This window comes from Desarmillaria tabescens, assembly GCF_030435595.1.
Source record: "Desarmillaria tabescens strain CCBAS 213 chromosome Unknown EV420scaffold_22, whole genome shotgun sequence".
Lineage (NCBI taxonomy): Eukaryota > Fungi > Basidiomycota > Agaricomycetes > Agaricales > Physalacriaceae > Desarmillaria > Desarmillaria tabescens.
In genome coordinates, this window is record NW_026848321.1 from 404,929 (window position 1) to 422,218 (window position 17,290).

The window sequence follows — 17,290 nt, forward strand, 5'->3', positions numbered from 1 at the left end:
ATTCTCTAGCTTCGATCTTGATGAGTCAATTAGCGGGTGTTGATAGAACCTTGCATGCTTACGCCACACAACTACTGCTGCACGTATGAGCTCCTCGAATGTTGACTCGGTGCAAGGCTTATTCTCTCCCGACGAAGGGAGTACGCTATACTGTCAGTAAATTAAGCGCCAATGACGTCGGCGCAGATCGTTCTCTTTCATTACTTAATGTAACATGTTCCTCTCCGTTTTCGTGGATTGGCGCGACGGTGGCGGTATTGATGGATGGAGTGGATACTTGACTACGTGCCGTTACTGTCCTGTCTCCATATTAATTTGGGTGAACTAATTTGTTCCTGCTGCTGCTTCTGAGGTAAATTTATTCCGTGAGTAAGTAGCTTGGATTCTCGAAGTTTTGCCACTAGCATAAGACGATCCCAACGAATTTCGCGTTAGATGTTCAAAGGGCAGGGTGCTTTTTCCAAATGTGTCACGCTTGTGTTGCTTGCTCCATTTATGATAAGTAGTGATGTGATGTGATTCCCCGGAAATGATCTCAGGGCTGATGGCATCGGGCTTGGAGGTCTCCTATCTCGCTTAACACTTTCAAGTCTGATTCTGGTGAGCATACATGTAAAGCCTGCAAGTTGTGGCTGTTGACGTCGAGGGGAATTTAAAGTCGGATACTAATAAATAAATAAAATTTGTCAGTGGTTTTCCTCGATCCTATTTCTCTTTCTCGGTGTTAGATTTGATGTCCTTGATCCTAAATCAAATTTTCCACGATCGATCGAGGGAGGCGGTCATGCCTATATGCAGTACGGGGACTTGATTTACTAGCGGTCAGGTGGGGAGAAGGAGAGGGTTCTGATTATAATACGTCTCTTGGCGTTGGGGGTCTGAAAACATAGACCAGCTATTTAGAGCTAAGTTGAGCCTGTCTTATCTACCGGGGGTAATACTGTTCAGTGGTGTGGCGCTGAGTACCCTGCGTAATAGAGGCTATCCCGAGGTTCTCATTCGCTAGACAAGGTCAAATTTCCCCCCTGGAAAAGGTGAAAGGGTACATCAATCATCAATCTATTCTGGCACAACATAGAAGTTCAGCGAAAAAAGTGATAAGTAGCCTGAAATCCCCGCTCAGCTAGATTGCAAGTAGCTTCAAGCCAAGGGATCGACGAATGGAGGTTGGAACGTATTAGACTTGATTTGAATGAAATGTGGCACTGATCTGGAAACAAACTGAGTCTATGACTGTGGCGGGTAGTAAAGAAGAGTGACTGAGTGGAATATCCGAGGACACAGAGTTATTGACGGAGCTAGTAACTTCCCGTAACGTTCCTTGCGTCGTTATATGAAGGACTCGGAAGTTGGTTCGGCCGAATTGGTCTCCTCCGCCCTAAGTCTGATTCGGGCGCTCGCATCCCAAAATGAGTTATTCATTCGTTCTGGGGAATTATTATTTTTTACTAGTACAAAGGAGAGATAGGCTCGAATAGTTCTCTGCTAGCTATCAGTGCGATGCACGGGGAAATCAGAAGGTTAAATAGTAAACGGCTGCAGACTACAAATAGTGCTTCGAAAGCCTGGCCCTGGTGTCAAGGGCTCGGGCTCGGGTTTTGAGTTCACAAAGCCCAAGTCCGAGCTTTGGCTCAGGGCTCGGGCTTGCGGATTTGAAAGCCAGGCCCAAGCCCAAGCCCGGTCCTGTAAGTCACTAGCTACAAACCTCAGGCCTCGTTCAAAATGCGGCAAGGGCAAGGAGAGATTTGAGAACCGTCTCTTCAAAAGGAAACCTCGGTCGAGTCGGGTCACGGTGCAAGTGAACAAGTTTGTTTTCCGTTTTCCGCCTCCCACCCTGACTCCTGAGCACACCGGACAATTCTCACGTAAATTAAAAAGATCAGATTTCTGTGATAAGCAGCTGCTCCAGAATCTGGCAAGGGCCGGGTTAACCCATTATCTAGACTGAACCACCGGGATCTCCAATACCCACTGACCTGATGATGGGGGGATATCTCCGCCATCATGAAAAAAATAAAAAAACTGAATAGCACTAAGTTGCCCCCTTCATTAAGCAAGGTACGATGTGTGGTTCTAGCATGGGAAATTTCTCCGGATCTTTCTGAGAGCCGTGTCTAGTGCGTTTTATAATTAATTTTATGGACCGGAACAAATTGTAACGACTCCGAGACCTCCAAGCGACGCTGAGTCCGATCACGCGTTTGGAAAGTACGTCCCTGCTGTTGGTGGGATAAGACGTCACGACCCGGCGGAGACGGTTTGGAACGGGTATCTCGGTGCGTAGTGTGGTTTTTTCACGCTCAGAAGAGTTCCTATGGAGCGTTCTTCCTTGCGGGTATCGGTGGTTTGGACATGGGCTAGCGACGCGTGATTACTTTTAGGTTCGTCCCTTGTATTTCGTTAACTAATGTTCCGGCACAAGTCTTACTATCAAGTAAAATTTCCCAACTAATTTTCCTAAATTACAAGGTTCATGATGGCGCAGCTAAAGAGAAGGCAGCCATCATAACCGTCATCATGCATCAGCTCGTAGTCAACTTGACAGGGGAGGAATCAAAAATCTACGATGGTGGCGGTGCTAGTGTTTGGAACCTATCAACAAAACACTCCCGACTCCTTTCCTCCCCCTTTGCGATGGACAACGATTCTCGCGTCGCTTAATGTTAATGAAACCCTCACGTTTTTTCCCTGATCGCATACGTACACGTATATGGGGCCCCAGAGATCCACCCCTAGGCCTATTACCTCCGAGAAGGATCGACAGGCAAGCTACCGCCTATGTTTTACATACTTATTAACTAACCCACCCGCGCTCTAGATACGCACCATCCAAACGTCCCTCATCCACGAGAGGCTAATCGCCACACAGAGAGCGCTCGACACTCTACGGATCACGCACGCGGAGGAACTCGAGGCGGAGCGGAGGGCCTCGGAGGGTCTGAGGAAGAAATTGGCGGTGTGTGAGGAGCGCGTGAGGGATGCGGAGAGGGAGCGAGATGATATGCGGGAAGTGGTGAATGAGTTGGTGGATCGAGGTAGGTGAGTTGTTTCTTGGGGGAGGTTGGAAAAAAATGCCAAAACTTATTCAGATGTGGTTTTGGTTTGGTAGTCTCCGTTTCGAAGGATTTCGCTGCTTGGCCGTGTAGCCAGTTGAGAATGACGAGTCTCCTGGGTTAGTCTCTGCTCAGCCAAGTCTAAGAATGGGATGGTTGATGATTGATTTTTGACTTTTTGGCGTATATAGACCCCGCAGAACTGACCCCCCCAGCACCCCCCACGACACCTCCATACGCCGCAGCCCTCATCGAATCCCTCAGCACCTCCCTCGCCACGGAACGAAAAGCCTACACGCGGACGACCAGGGTCGCACAAAACACCATCGCGGTGCTGGAAGCCCAGCTTGCGCTGCGTGAAGCCGAGTTGGAGGAGTCTTGGTCGGGGTGCGGGGAGGAGGAGGGGATGCAGATAGGGGAGGAAGAAGCGCTGAGGGTGCTAGAGCTCAACGTGCGGCAGGCAGAGGAGGATCGAGATGGATACGAGGGGATTGAATGCTAGGGTGCGTGCGTTTCTCTTGCGCGATAGTGGAGGTTGTTGATGATGTCTGTTAGCTGGAGACTCTCCGATCCCCTCCCCCGAATCCCATCGAAGCTCTAAACGCCCAAATCCAGCAACTCGCAGCTCAGGTAGACTCGTTCCGAGCGGAACGACAGAGACTCCGGGAGTTGATAGAGTCGGAAAAGCTTGTAAGGCACTACCGACTGACTGCGCTAAACCTTCTTTGTTCACTTTGCTTAGGTCTCCGAGTCCGCGGGTTCACTGGCAGCACCGCGGGAGAAGGTGAGACGCCCTAAACCCTCCCCCCGTCTATCTAACTTTTGCTTTCTTACAGCCGGAAGTGGAAGTATCCCTGCTCGAAGACGAGATACCGATGGACCTCGCCACACCGCTGTTCCCTACTACCTTGCATCTCACATCCACATCTCCATCATGATCCCCTCCTCCCCGAAACAAATACAGGGCCTCCCCTTCCAGGTCGAGCTGAAACCGTACCGGATCTGCACGCACAGCTTCGTGATCTACATTTCTCATAACCACCCGCTCATCCGCTTTTGTAGCTAGTTACCTTGTGTTTTTTTTTTTTTTCGAGTGTGTGATTTTGAAAATCCACTTGGGTTGGTTGGTGTGCATTTTTGTGGGAAGGGATTGAATGTGAATGTGAATGTAAGCGTGGACTATGGAGGTCCTACCTCTGTCGAGGGTGCCTTTTCATTCATTCGTGCTCATGAGTCCATCCGCGTTTGTATCTAGTTACCTTGTATATGATTTTGAAAATTCTCGCTGGGCGGTTACCGGTTATCCTTGTTCTTGTTCTTTTTTACATTCTTGTGGCGAGTACGTGTGCGCGTGAACTATGGAGGTCCTGCCTCTGTCGAGCGTGCCTTTTCCTTCATTCATTCGCACCCTCCCACTTCCTTGTGAGCTGCTTCGAGTCGTTACTATCCAAATAAGAACATGTATTCTGAACCAGCACATGTGTCCCTCATCCCCTCCCTCTCTATCTCAAGCGCGCTACCTACGACGGTCCCGCCTCATTCTCCTTCCCCTTCCTCTTCCCCTTCTCGTACCTCGCCGCCCCCCCTCCAAAATTAGCATACGGCCTCCCCCGGTCCACATTTCGCTTGGCATATACCACTTCCCCGGGAGGCGGCGGCACGCGTAGGGGCTCATCCTCTTCCTCGGGTGCAGGTGAGTCTGGGCGCGAAGAGGCTGGTGTGTTGGGGTACGACGAGACAGTGACTTTTTTGGTTTTGCGGTTTAGTGAGAGGACTTTATGTTGCTGCTGCTGCGGGGGTGGTGGTGGTGGTGTACTCCTCCTCTCCCCTCCGCTCAAAGAAGGAAACGCCCCCGCAGCGACCCTAGCCTCCTCCCTTGCCCTCTCGCGCGCCTCTTCTTCCCTTCTCGTCAGGTCCACGATCTCACCTTGCAGGCGCCCGATGAGGATATCTCTGTTGCGTGGAGGGGGTGCGGTGCGGCAGGAGAGACACGCGTGCTGGGGAAGGTTGAGTGTGCAGAGTACGAGCCCGCAGGTGGGGCAGGTGGGGGTGTAGGGCGAGAGGGGGTGTTCTCTTGCTGGTGAGCGATGTTATTGGATGGATGGGGAGAGGGAGAGGGAGGGTTTACCTTACCTTGGCAGAAACACCCGCCTTTGGGGTCTTGGGCGGGGGTGGTGGTGGTGGTGGATTGGAGTGCGCGTAGGAGGGATTCGAGGGCGAGGAGGGGTTTGCTCTTGGGAATGGGTGCTTCTTGTTTTTGTTTTCCGGAAGATTTACTTTGAGTCTGGGTGTTCCTGGGTTTGATACGGTCAGAAGGTAGGGAGGAGGAGGTGCGCGTCCATGGTGTTGACATGATGGATAAGTGGTCCGGTCCGAGAGCCGGGTACTGGTGGTTTTCCCTCCTCGGATTCGCTTTGTCCCAATTGAAATGTCAGATTCACGTACGGTACATATACCGAGGCCCTGGGTGAAGAGAAGGGAACATAATATTTTAACCACCGACGAATGAATTTTTTTTCTCCCCCCCCTCTCTCGTCGACATGAACATTTTTAATATTCTCCAATGTGCATATTCCGAGGGGGTGAACATATACATGGTATTTTAACCACCGACGAATGGGTTTTTGTTCTCCCTCTCCCTCTCCCCATTTTAATATACCAGTGAACCCTCCCCCCCCCCCCCCCAAGGCACCCGACAATCGGGAAACCCCACGACGAGAAAGGCCTCTGATCCTGTTGATTCGCACCACCCTTCACCTGAGTTCTGGGCTGGTTGATCGCCGGGGGAAGAACATAATAACCCTTAGCATGAGAAGGGTAATTAGTAGGCGCTTGTCTGTTGTGGTTTTTTTTTCGTTCATTAAATTTGGTCTGGACTGAGATGTGTCTAGACCGTGTCCTCCCCTCACCTTCTTGCGTGGCGTAGGATCTTTAATCTATGTGTGGCGTTGGACACTGGACAGCGAATAGAGGCGGGAGGCGAGATTGGTTGGTGTGGTTGGGTGTGGTGCTGTATGGATAAAATAATAATCTTGTAGCGCGAGAGATTAACTCAGACTGTGAGTGTTTGCGTTTGCGTTCTCCGGGAGTTGGTACAGCGGTTTACTCATAGTGAGTATAAATGCGGGGGGAACCTGAACCTTCGCGGGTAGGCGTGGAAGCGTGGGTATACTATAGGCACAAGTGCCATCAAGAAATGGAAGAATACACACATACGCAAAACTCACACCGGGATTAGCCGCTGGGAGGAAAATCGGAAGGGGAGCCTGTGTCCTGTGTCGCTTGCACATGGTTAGAAAGGTACTTGCTGTGCCAGAGGCAGGATGTATGCACTGTATTCGTATACTTGATGGGTGGATTATGAAGATCAGATGCGAAGCGTACCGAGTGAGTTATGAGCCATCCATCGCGAGCTGATGGCTTCCCGGCAGATTTGTTGTGTTTGAAACAAGTTGGGTTCTGTGTCCAAAATAAGCTGATGTTGTTGGGGGAAGGGATAGATAATCCGTGCTTGAGGCTATGTCTCTGTTGGTTTCATTGAAGGTGGTGATGGAAATCAGGTTTCGATCATTCCACGGGAGTGTGATTTACACGTTAAGTGATGCGGGAGAAGATCAAGGTTGGGCAGTGCTCATGGGATTGTTGGGGAGTTTTTTAGTATGAGAAATGGACCGGCTGTTTGGGGGGAATGGAGGGGGCGCCTAGGTTGGATGTAAGCGCTTGAGGTTCTCATGTTCAGGATTCAATACAGAGGGATTCAAAATCTAAGATAGTTCAACAGTGAGAGGGATTGATATCAAACGGAACAGATGGCCAGGGTCACAGTGATTAGGTGCGATCCCGATGAAATGACATTGTCAAAAGTCATTCGCGTTCGGCAAAAGGGGTGAATGATGTAAAAAGACGGCCAGTTCGGTGATTGGAGATATCCGAACCAGCGTGTGATCCATTCGCGGAGATTGGACCGCGGCGGAGATGAAGCGGCGTTTGAAAGTTCCTAATTGGGAGCGGAGATTGAAAAAAAGGAAAAGCGAATGAGCGAAGGGGGTTGAACCATAGGGAGCAAAAAAAAAAAACACAACAAAACGCGGGGTTGGTTGCTTGGATCTTGATAGTTGGTTCGTTCGTTTGACGGAATCAATTGAACTGCCCTCTACTGGGTGGTTTGGGTTTGGGTTTGTGACCGGATTCTTTTTCTGATTATTCACGGCTTCTAAAGCGCTGAATGTCCTGCTGCACGGTTCTTTCCTGACGCACTCCATCAACATCCCAAGCTATGCCCCCAAGTCCCGTGTTTGGCTGGTCCGTCTCCTCCTTATATTCTTTGATTGCTTGGTCTGATCCTAGATCACCCCCAGGGATCCCCGCGACTCTGACAAGCAAAAGTCGACTCCTCCACCGAGTCTTCCTGCTATTGACCCTCAGCTCGACGCTTCCCCGCCTCCCCGCTCTCCTCCCGCCCACGACCCCGACGACGACGAAGACAAGAACCGTAAGCAGAACCCAGTAAGCCGCCACTCTCACTCACTGTGCCCAATCACGGCCCTGATGATCTGCTATCATAGTACCCATCATCGTTCAAGTCCGATAAGAAGGACCATCTTTACTCCTCGTCTTCTTCCTTTGACCGCCACCACCACTTTTTGCCTCCGCCTGGGTCCATGCCGCACCGCGTAGAGCCGTACCCCATGTCGTCCAAGTACGTGTCTTTTCCTCATTCGCCTTCCTTTTCCCTTTGGATTCGCTGACAAATTTTTTTTTCCGTTCCCAGTCACCGTAGGCACTACGACGATCTCCACCGGCGTCCCTCCCCGCCTCCCATCGCAGCCATCGCGCACTCCCCCTCCCCATCCGTGTCCTCCCTGGACCGCTCCTCCGTATCCACCCCGCCCGCCCGCCGATCGCCGCCTCACGGCGGGGGGATGCACGGAGGAGGAGGATCGGTGTACTACCACCACCAAGACTCCTCCGTCTACCAGCCCTCCCGGCTGCACCACAACATGCACTACCCCCCTCCGCGCGACACGGGGAGCTACTACTCCACCCACTCCTCGTTCGAGCCGCGCCGGTACGAGCCCTCGGGGGACTACCATAATCAGCACACCCACCTCCCCATGCCGAATATCCCCACGCTCAACCCGGTGAGGGAGCCCTTCGCGCTGCCCTACCCCATCCCGGGTGGAAACAACGTCTCGATTATGTATACCGAGGACGCGGCGACGAAGCTGAGCGATCGTGTGAGGAGGCGGTGCTTCAATTGCTGCACTACGGATACGTCTACTTGGCGCCGGTCGAATCTCAGTCCGGGGAAAGTTGTACGTGTCCCTTCCTCCCTCCCTCCCATTAAACACTAACTAATAACCCGCCGTTGGCAGCTCTGCAACAAATGCGGTCTCTTCGAGCGTACGCACTCCCGTCCGCGCCCCGAACAGTTCCCACACAAGCGCGGCCCCCTCGCGTCCTCCGCACTGCGGAGCCGGTCCCCCGCGCCCCTGCCTCCTCCCAACCAGATCGCGCCCATGTCCCCGCCCTACCAGTACTCCTCTGCTCCGCCTTCACATACTTTGCCGCCCTTTGACAGCGGGAAACGCTCCTATAGCCCGCCTCCCCCGTTGCATGTGTCGTATTCCAGTGGGGACGAGAGGAGGGGGCAAGGACAGGGTGGTGGTGGTGGTGGCGAGTCCATCTCGACTCCTGTGAGCCGCCAGCCGAGCCCACCTCCCAAGCAGGAAGTCGTTGCTTGATGCTGCTGGCTATGTATTATCATCTATTCCCCCCGTTACTCGATACTCAATACTCAATACTCTACGAAAAAAGACAGTCTGTTTTTTACCCGCTGGTCCTCCCTGTCCCTCTCTATCTGTCCCTGTCCCTGTCATTATTTATATCTCCCCCTTCTCTCGCTGTCGATTTTCTTGCTATCAGTTGACCTGGTCGTCAGTTCGTTTCGTTATGTGTATCCCTCTCGTTTCCGTCTACGTATCTCTGAAATATTATTTGCTTACCCGACCCTCCCACATGAAATGATTCCCTGATGATGCCTTCTTTCTTTTTCTCTTTTTTATTTCAGAAAATCCCTTGATTTATGCGATCGATCTTGATCGACGTCGCGGTCGAGGGTGATGATCCGCAAGGACGACCAAGGACGCGACTTGTCTATTCCTTGTTGCCAGCACACAGAGTCTCTCCCTTCTTCCCTCCTCGGGACGAACATCCCGAAAGCACATGCACATCCCGCTGTTTGGTTCACTCAAGGCAGGTCCGGCCGGTGTGGTGAGGTGGGTATATATATTTCTCTTTGCGTGTTGCCGAAGAGATTACAGGGCATGCCGTCACTTATACATAGCTCGCATGCGTGTTGGCATCAATTCAAACAAACAGCAGCTTCGTCCCTTGTGTTGTTGTTCTGATGCCGTGTTCCCCCTCAGCCATAAAGCTACCGCAACTCCACTCCACTCCACTCCTCTTCCCGGGTTCTGAAGAATAGACGCGCGCAGGGGAGTGGACCCTATTTATATGGGTTGGGAGGGGGGGAACGGGTAACTTTCTTGAAAGGGCTGATGTGTTATAAAAGGATCACAGCTCACAACTCAGCCATCAGATAACGGAACGACGAGCTTGGAGGACGGATCATGGAAATCTGATTGGGCAATTTGGAGTGGTTCGAATTTGTTGTGCTGGATCCGTGCATCAAGGAGTCCGCGTGGGGGTGTGATGCCGTGGATTGGGACTCGAGTGAGTTGCGAGACCCTCGCCAGCTCTTGGGGATGGATGGAAGGCGCAGTATTGGGTGTACCTGACCTTAGTATTACGGTACTTGCGTCATCAATTACCTATGCCTACTCACGCCCAAAACCTAAAGTGATGGATCCTGGTAAGGTGTCCCCTTTGGCGGCAGGCTTTCCTGTTTGAGCGTTGAGTTGACGTGGAGGATTCGTTTAGAGGCGCGCGCTGATTTGCTACCGGCGGCAAAAGCCTGGGATTGCCGCTCGTTGACTATACTGGGATATCAAAATTTTTTTGTCCCGACTCTACCACCAACGCCGCAATGTCCTCAAACTAGGTACGGGCGTGGCGCAACATATGGCCATGGGATTCGTCTTCGTCATTAACGCGAGTCTGGAGATTAAATTGCCCGTGCCCCGTGTAGACGGGATAACAGCAGTGGGCTTGGAATGGAATGTATCTTTAGAGTTGTGCCTGAGCTTGGGTTTTTCTCTCACAGGGATGCAAGCGAGGAATGGTTGGACTGTATTGTACCGTGAAAGAATAGACAGAGGATGACGTAATTTGGCCGCAGTGGCGTTTGCATTGGTACAGGTTTGTGTGCATCGATGCATGGAGTGTCTTTTGTAGCTGGTGGGAGTTGTGGGTTGGAGCCGAGTTGCCGAGTTGTTACCAACAGGTAATTAAGCGCAAGGCAGTAAAACAGTAAAATTGCGTAAAATGACATATAGATGTACTTCATCCTCACTTATATAAACAGTTGATCTGTACCGTGAGCCATCATAAAGTAATTTGATGGCTGCGAGTCGGCAATCGACCCTGTTTTGGTCATACCGACGGTAAAGTTTAGTGTGCCGACGTCAAGCCGAGCAGCGCATCAAAAAAATTAACATCGCTTATTCCGCTTTTCTCTCACAATACAGGACCTATCTGAAGTATGCGGCGTTTCCTATTTTCACCAAGACCTTCAATACGACAATTACGCCTTGCCGGTTTCTCATCAGAAAGCCCAGTGGCTTAATTGAAATCCTCGCCTCCATCATCGTGTATGTGGCGTCTGCGCTTGTCTACGCGAGACTCCATAAAACACGTGCACTGTCAACCGCCAAATCAAACGACAATCAACGCCCGGCGTCCGCGAGGTAAATCACAGTAAAAAAACAAGGAGTACCGGTACTTTACCGGGTATACTGATGATGTCAGCCGGTTACTCATCGTCCTAACATGTGATAAACCGACATCTCCCCCGCGTTATTTCAGGCTTGGGTCGGTAACTCTCCTCTTGATTGTTTACCACGACCATCATGCCTTCCAAAGCCAGAACTGCTGCCCTACAAAAGAATGCTGATGACGTTGTCATCGTCAGCGCATTACGGTCTGCGATTACCAAGGTACGAAGGGCTACGTCACCCGGTTCATCATCTTATTTTTGTTTTTCGTACTAGTCGAGAAAAGGCGGCTTCAAGGATACGAGACCTGAAGAGATCCTGTCGAGTGTACTCAAAGCCGTGTATACCCGGGTGAACCTCGACCCGAAGCTCATCGAGGATATCGCGGTGGGAAACGTGTTGCCTCCCTCTGGAGGAGCTAGCGCGGCGAGGATGGCTGCTCTCCATGCTGGAATCCCGAATACGACGAGTATCAATACCGTTAACCGGCAGTGCTCCTCTGGGTTGAGCGCCGTGAACCAAATCGCGAATGAAATTAAGACGGGGCAGATTGATATTGGGATCGGTGCGTTTTTTTTTTGGCTCTCCTCGTGGTTTAAAGTTGGTTGAACGGGAACGGGAATGTAGGTGCTGGGGTCGAGTCGATGACGTTTGGGTACGGTCCTTCCGCGATGACTGAGTACTCCGAAGTCGTGCTGTCCAACCAGGAAGCGGCGGATTGTACGATTCCCATGGGTATTACCTCCGAGAACGTTGCCTCGGACTTTGGGATCACTCGGGAGGTTCAGGATAAGTTTGCAGCCGAGTCGTTTAGGAGGGCCGCTGCTGCCAGCAAGGCTGGAAAGTTCAAAGCGGAGATCGTGCCCATTAAAGTGAAGATTGTGGATCCCAAGACGGAGAAGGAGCATGAGATTGTCGTGGAAGCTGATGATGGGATTAGGGATGGTGTCACCGCGGAGAGCTTGGCTAAGCTTAAGCCTGCGTTTGCGAAGAATGGGACTACGCATGCTGGTGAGTTTGTCTTTGGCTTTGGTAAGAGGCGGAGTAGCTGACGGATCACAAAGGGAACGCGTCACAGGTGTCTGATGGTGCTGCCGCTGTCCTTCTTACCCGTCGTTCTGTGGCTCAACGCCTCGGACTTCCTATCGTTGGAAAGTTCGTGGCTGCTGTTGCTACTGGTGTTCCTCCCCGTATTATGGGTGTCGGACCGGCATATGCCATTCCCAAGGTTCTGGAGAAGACCGGGTTGACAAAGGAGGATATTGATTTCTTCGAGATTAACGAGGCGTTTGCGAGTCAGGCTGTGTATAGCGTGCAGACGCTGGGAATTCCGTTTGAGAAGGTGAATAGGCATGGAGGTGCTATTGCCATTGGTCACCCGCTTGGTTGCAGTGAGTTCTCGCCTTGTTTCATGAGTGTCTTGATATTGATGAAATCTAGCTGGAGCGCGACAAATCGCAACAGGTTTGAATATCGCGAAGCAGTACAATGATAAAATCTTCATCACCAGTATGTGTATCGGATCTGGTATGGGCATGGCTGGTGTTTTCGTGAATGAGCAGTGATTGTAAGATATTTGTATTTGTACTGTATGTTTTTCCGTAATGGAGGGTTCGCTCATTTCACACCACTTTCCAAGCCCGATGCATCCCGCCGGCTTATGTAAGACATCCACTGTTCCCTCATCTCGGCCTTAGCGCCTCAGCTCTGACCTCCTATATATTGACTCAAATTGACTCGCTTACCCTGAGTACGTTTTCAGTTCTCTGAATCAATAAAACTGATTCACTGTTTCTCCAGAGAGACGTCCATCTTCTGACTTCTCCCACCGCTATGGTCGACCTACCTCAAGAACTGGCGGATCTTATCATAGATGAACTGCAAGACGACCGGCTGGCGTTGTGCGCATGCTCACTGGTATCCCATTCCTTCTACCATCCATCCCGAAAGTACATATTCCGGAAAATCTCCCTCGGCCCCAATTCCGTAGACGCTTTCAATAAGATCATCGGCTCATCCCCGGATATCCCCTTTCTCGTGCATGAACTCTCCATTCAGCGTGGGACACGGATCCACAAGGATTGGGCCGTGTATAGCGAGGTCCTGCCGGGGATTATATCCAGGTGTGCGAACCTCCGCCGACTGCATTTGAGCAAGATTGTATGGCGTAAAGCCCCTGTTCGATTCCCGACCTTGCGCTCAGCGGTGGAGAATGCGAATCTTACGTTTTTGGATCTCAAGTCGTGTAGGTTCGCGAGCTATGACGATGCAGCGAGGTTCTTCGCACGGTTCCCGCGGTTGAAGCGTCTGTCGGTTAGTGGGAACCTTGCGGAGGATGACTCGTTGGGGTGTTTTAGCCTGAGTGCCCCGACGACGAGGATTGCTCTGGACGAGTTGGATGTGGGTTTGATGGAGAGTATCAGCGTTATGGGCTTCCTTGCGATGAGTGGGTGTGTTTTTGAGTTGGGGAGGTTGAGGGTGTTGCAGTGGGATAGTTGTGATGATTCGGATATGTTTGGGATTAGGGTGATCCTAAGGGATGCGGTGGATACGCTTGAGCATGTTAGCGTGGGGAGGTGTTGTTGTGGTATGCCCGGTTCTAACGAGGGTTCGTGTCTTACGAACTAATTGACTTTTTCTCAGATCAGCCGGGAGAGCCAATCGATATCCGGACACTTAAAGTCTCTGACAATCTCATTTTCAAACTACTCCGAAGGGGTCCTACCAGCGTGGATCAACGTCTTCCAGAGTATACCTACCGCTTGCCCTCTACAGGTTCTGACCTTCCTGATCGTGATCAACTGGGCATGCGAGCTCTCCACTCTATCGTACCAGGAGCCGTGGATCGAGCTTGACGCGGCCCTCACTAGGAAGGAGTTCTCGAGCTTGCGGAGGGTGGTGTTTAAGATTTCGTTTGTGAGGAACACGCCTTTTATGATCGTCGGTGCGGCTAGGGGGGCTATTGAGAAGTCCTGTAGGCGATTGGCATCCGCGGGGATTATTAGTGTGGAGTTGTCGAATGGTGAGTGGGTTCGGTTTCGTTTACAATAATATTTTTTTTGGCTGATTTGGAGATGTAGAGCCCGTGAGAGATGAGTATGATGGTAGGCTGAGGAGGTATTGGTTATACGAAGAGGTTCCTGATTGTTAAACGCAGTTCAGGTCTGTCGGTGTGCGTCGGCTTGTTAATTGAATGCTTAATTTTTGCTTTTTGTTAAGGTCCTGGGCGAAAGGTTAACCTTGTGGATTTAGAAGCATTTAATCCCTATTTGGGGGAGTGACGGCTTAACAAGACGCGGCATCTGTATTCAAGTTATTATATCTTCATTTCGGTGTTATTTATCTTGTTGCATCTCTGTGCGTTCTCCACGCAAGGCACAGAACCCCAAAGAAGTGAATCAAAGAACTTACTCCGCTCCTAGTTCGCGACATAGGAAATCGTAGCGTTTCTATCATTACCCGAAAATTTCCATCCCGTTTGTACAGTACGTACTTGGTCTAGAAACTTACGTTCTGCACCAAGATATATTTCGTATCTGCGTGCTCGAGCTTTCTGGGTCCTGTTGGACAAGTGTCTTGTGGATGCTTCGCGTCGACAGATCCGTTTCTATCTGAAGAGCTCTTGTGGTACCGGCAGTACAGCAAAGTGCCGATTCATGTTGCGTTCTGCGCCAACATCATTCGATAGAACATCAATCTGATAACTGATGCTCGAATCCATTTCATGTTTGTCATCTTACGGTCCCCATGCCATTCTTGGACCGTAGCTGTTGGACAAGTTACGGCAGAGGCTTTAGCAGAGTAGATGCCTGCCTTAAAGTTTATTTCCTGTACCTCGATTGGATAAGTTGGTCTAATTCCTTGAAGGAGATTTACACGTACTGACTGTATTGACCTGAGATTGATCAACAAAACCTAGGGCCGTTCTTTGTTTGATGGGGTTCTCCTGTAAGATCGAACACTTAGCTTCATGACAACGGCACTCACGACGGCAAAAGTTCGTCGTAGATACTTATAAGTATCTCAACTGCTGACCTCAGTTGCCCCGGATTTGATGATTACACCGAGATCGACGGAGACCGGATCGACCATCATTACGTGAGGATAGCCAGGGTAATTCAAACCTTTACCTGTCGTTTTGCAGTGGGTCGTGCGCCTAGTTCCTTGCTGAAGGTCCCGCTATTTTTTCTCATGACCCACATGCCTCAGGATCGTGTGCCTCTGTGAACCATGGGTCTGCTAAACTTGAACCGCACTCAGGCAAAATGGCTGACAGAAAGAACGAGCCGGGCATCATGTCCATGACGCTGCTTGGTCCGACTCGGTTTGAAGTATCTAATTCGGTGAGTGCACCAGCTTCTTTACCATGTGTCTGTGTGATCATGGTTTACCCATGGATCCACTCACTCGTTGTAGTTTTCTGCTACAAGGACTGTGAAGCATAAAAAAGTGCATATGTTGAACAATATGTGTACTCTTAAAATATACATGTTCCACATGTGAAGCTCGAAAGTGTAGCATTGACATTAAACTTTATCCTCCTTACGGTCTCCTGGCCTCACCTGCTTGCTCATTTCACTTCACAGGGGCAGGCGTCGCCGTACGTCTTATTTGAAGAGTTATTCTGCTCTACAGTCGACATGTTCTGGACCCCCGTTCAAGGCGCCTAGAGATCCCGTCGTACGCTGAGAGCCCCGAGAGAACTCAGATCCCGGTACCAGATTTCACACCCTTCGTCGCCAGAAGAGCCGAGATCGGTTCGACCTTTGTCCGTTACATCGATCCTGCCGAGCAGCATAATTGCTGTAAGTGCAGAACCTTGTACAAGGAACTTCCAGTGCTGCGCGGCGTGCTATAAAGCATCTCATGACTACCTTTAAAAAAAACGTAGAACCTGTGTCGTCGTCCCTGTAGCTCGGAACATGCGTCCTAAAGAAATGCCGCCAGGTGATGGCAAAGAGTAATCGGCAAGCGCAAGCGCTGCGTCGCTTGCCGACTCGATCCGAAATGGGACTGAGTGATCTGGATCATGCATCGCTTCGGGATGACTGATTGATATATCTCTGACCTGCATATCGCCTCAGAAACCATTCCAGTCATAGGTGCCTAAGGATGAATGTGGACCTTGGACAAAAAAAGTCTTGTCAGTCTGATGTACGTTAGAACCAAGAAATACCTATACAGTTCCGCTGTAGATATATCATTTACCAAGATGTAAGTCTGTAATACAAAACAGATATCATGAGCATCGCAATCGCATCATCAGAGCGAACGGCTACGTTCAAATCGTAAATATTATCAGGAATGCACTGATCTTTGCGCCTCGATCCTCGTGGTACTTGATCAGGATCTGACAAGCCTGGAACTTGTTTTGGGTCTTCGCCGTACAGTAGCGCGCTTTCGCGGGATTGTTCTCGTAATTATTAGATGGAGAATTCTTGACTCGCTTGGCCCAAAATTTCGGCGCGCCTCAGTCCGAGTTGAAGTCCACGCATGAACACCAACGGTCTAGACGAATCCGAACGTTCGCAATGTGGCCTCTAGTTGCGAGATCTCTAAGCAGTAAATGATCGTAACTGGGCGCAGATACCAAAGTATCAAAATCAACTCACGTCCGATTAGCCTCATGGTGTCTAGGGCTTATAAAATAGGTTTGAGGTGTTTTCATCTTCTTAGGCAAGTGTATTAGAAAGGATACGAGAAGATGAGTGTCATATGTCCTGGACCGGGGCATACGGAGATGTTTGCCCGTCGGCCCGAACTTGCAATGCGCTCGCGACAACCTCCGAAGCATCGCAATAGATACGCGTGTTGGTTCGTTAGTTTCTCATCCGTCGACATGAAACCTCATTCACGGGACGTCAAAAAATCCATCATCTTCGCGGACTTGTATGACTGAGTATGAGTGTTCGCTATCATCGAAAGAGGTGCCATGTCTCCTGAAAACCGCCGACAAAATATCAGTAACGGTCTACGACGATAGAGAGACATCTATGCTTGCCTTCCCCTTCTGGTCATTAGTGAGCACAGCGATCTGAGTACTGGTGGTTTGAACTATTGTACGAATGATTTCCACCATTGCATCACAGATACACTGCATGGTGGAACGTGTCAAGTCATTCTTCGACTACCAAGATAGATTGACCATGTGAGGAAGTGCATAGAACCAAATGATGATGCAGCGGAGCAGTGCAGTATCTTTCCTGTTCCGAAAGGCGGTACTGTTGCTTGAACGGGCGCGACTAAAGGGTGAATAAAATCAGGATCCGAGGTCAATTGATCACGGAATTCTTACCCATTTCTGAACATCCTACTGAGACTTGTTTCTTGCCGCGGTCCGAT

At 50.5% G+C, this 17,290-nt stretch overlaps 5 protein-coding genes across 5 annotated transcripts; 4 read left to right on the forward strand and 1 right to left on the reverse strand.

Moving 5' to 3' along the window:
• Positions 1-2,361: 2,361 nt before the first annotated feature.
• Positions 2,362-3,673, forward strand: EV420DRAFT_519436 (uncharacterized protein). Its single transcript, XM_060482450.1, has 5 exons — positions 2,362-2,381; positions 2,470-2,764; positions 2,819-3,035; positions 3,101-3,172; positions 3,245-3,673. The coding sequence occupies exons 2-5, from the start codon at positions 2,711-2,713 to the stop codon at positions 3,553-3,555; spliced, it is 654 nt and encodes a 217-aa protein (XP_060329626.1). The 5' UTR covers positions 2,362-2,381; positions 2,470-2,710; the 3' UTR covers positions 3,556-3,673.
• An 867-nt stretch (positions 3,674-4,540) lies between these two features.
• On the reverse strand, positions 4,541-5,537 carry EV420DRAFT_519587 (uncharacterized protein). Its single transcript, XM_060482452.1, has 2 exons — positions 5,187-5,537; positions 4,541-5,130 (listed from the first exon to the last, which is right to left on the reverse strand). The coding sequence occupies exons 1-2, from the start codon at positions 5,404-5,406 to the stop codon at positions 4,574-4,576; spliced, it is 777 nt and encodes a 258-aa protein (XP_060329627.1). The 5' UTR covers positions 5,407-5,537; the 3' UTR covers positions 4,541-4,573.
• A 2,714-nt stretch (positions 5,538-8,251) lies between these two features.
• EV420DRAFT_1271686 (uncharacterized protein) lies at positions 8,252-8,797 on the forward strand (the record flags this gene model as incomplete). Its single annotated transcript, XM_060467654.1, has 2 exons — positions 8,252-8,368; positions 8,429-8,797. The coding sequence occupies 2 exons, from the start codon at positions 8,252-8,254 to the stop codon at positions 8,795-8,797; spliced, it is 486 nt and encodes a 161-aa protein (XP_060329628.1).
• A 2,005-nt stretch (positions 8,798-10,802) lies between these two features.
• EV420DRAFT_519099 (Thiolase, N-terminal domain-containing protein) lies at positions 10,803-12,622 on the forward strand. The gene is made up of 5 exons (XM_060482449.1): positions 10,803-11,170; positions 11,225-11,513; positions 11,576-11,959; positions 12,013-12,339; positions 12,389-12,622. The coding sequence occupies exons 1-5, from the start codon at positions 11,084-11,086 to the stop codon at positions 12,511-12,513; spliced, it is 1,212 nt and encodes a 403-aa protein (XP_060329629.1). The 5' UTR covers positions 10,803-11,083; the 3' UTR covers positions 12,514-12,622.
• On the forward strand, positions 12,371-14,156 carry EV420DRAFT_519448 (uncharacterized protein). Its single transcript, XM_060482451.1, has 4 exons — positions 12,371-12,698; positions 12,749-13,535; positions 13,592-13,970; positions 14,029-14,156. Exons 2-3 carry the CDS (start codon positions 12,782-12,784, stop codon positions 13,801-13,803), a joined length of 966 nt encoding a protein of 321 aa, XP_060329630.1. The 5' UTR covers positions 12,371-12,698; positions 12,749-12,781; the 3' UTR covers positions 13,804-13,970; positions 14,029-14,156.
• Positions 14,157-17,290: the final 3,134 nt, after the last annotated feature.